Source organism: Morone saxatilis, unplaced genomic scaffold (genome assembly GCF_004916995.1).
Source record: "Morone saxatilis isolate NCDOM2014 unplaced genomic scaffold, NCSU_SB_2.0 Contig18, whole genome shotgun sequence".
Classification (NCBI taxonomy): domain Eukaryota; kingdom Metazoa; phylum Chordata; class Actinopteri; family Moronidae; genus Morone; species Morone saxatilis.
Window position 1 is genome coordinate 24,633,270 of NW_023339740.1, and position 1,042 is coordinate 24,634,311.

At 40.2% G+C, this 1,042-nt stretch overlaps 2 protein-coding genes across 2 annotated transcripts in view; one reads left to right on the forward strand and one right to left on the reverse strand.

Moving 5' to 3' along the window:
• cenpp (centromere protein P) overlaps window positions 1–1,042 on the forward strand; it is an 88,964-nt gene that overhangs the window by 65,767 nt on the left and 22,155 nt on the right. The window lies entirely within an intron of this gene.
• The window catches only part of ecm2 (extracellular matrix protein 2, female organ and adipocyte specific), a 20,735-nt gene that overhangs the window by 1,529 nt on the left and 18,164 nt on the right, over window positions 1–1,042 (reverse strand). Inside the window, exon 11 of the mRNA XM_035662386.1 lies at window positions 199–412. Within this exon, the coding sequence (XP_035518279.1) occupies window positions 199–412 (214 nt within the window). The remainder of the gene's footprint in view (window positions 1–198; window positions 413–1,042) is intronic.

Sequence of the window (1,042 nt, forward strand, 5' to 3'; positions counted from 1 at the left end):
TGTAATCAAATGAACATCAGAACATTTGAATAAATGTCATTTTATGATTAGTTATTCATAGTTTCATTCAAACTTTATCAGTTTATGTCAAGAAGTCCCAGGATGCCTGTTGTTATAGTGATATATTCCAGGAAGTAAATAATTTTTAAACCACAGTTAAACCTAATATATGGATATTTGTAGATGGTGACTTCATACCTGAGCTTATTATTGTTGAGTCTGAGGAAGTGTAAGTTGGTCATCTCGTTTATGCCAGAGGGCACAGTGATCAGCTGGTTGTGGTCCAGACACAGTTCCACCATGGAGTTGTACGAGCCGAAGAACGATTCAGGTTCGATTCCCTCCCCATCCAGTTTGTTGTAAGAGAGGTAGAGGTACTCTAATCCAGGGTCCATGTGGGCGAAAACGTAACCTGTAGAGGTGTTAGGAGGAAACAGTGTAACCATGGGTGTGTTTTTGTTTCTGTTTCTTTAACATTTACATGAATAAAAGATACGATAGTCGAATCCAGGTCCCACTGGGGCTGGCACAGGCATCCTCCACTCCACCGCATGCATTTGTCATCTTTTATTTTCATTAAATCTTGTTTGATAGTTCAAATTGTTGCTGCACTGTTGGTTGTGTCATATTTCCCTATTTCTGCCAGACGATGAGAAATCTTCTCTTCTTCTTCAAACTTCTGACTCCAACTCTTACTCAAAAGCCTTCTCTCCAACTAGCTAACTAGTTGCTGGATTCCCAGCTGGTATTCTCTATAATTATTTTGTTGTTCTTTTTAGAGTATTGGTTGTCTGGCTCTGTACAGATGCAGTAGTAAAACGGTGGTTGCCGTTGTGTTTGTTGTAGTTATCCGCTTTGTGATGTGACATATCAGCTCAAGCAATCACAGTGAACAGCACAGCAGCCAATCTCTAAAAGTACCTTGAACTTGGGTTTAGTATCATTTCCTGAGCTGTGCCCAAATTTAGTTCCAGGAGTCCATTCCCAGAACAGGTAGAGACCAGTGGAAACAAAAACAGAACCATGTTGTCAAACCCCTTTC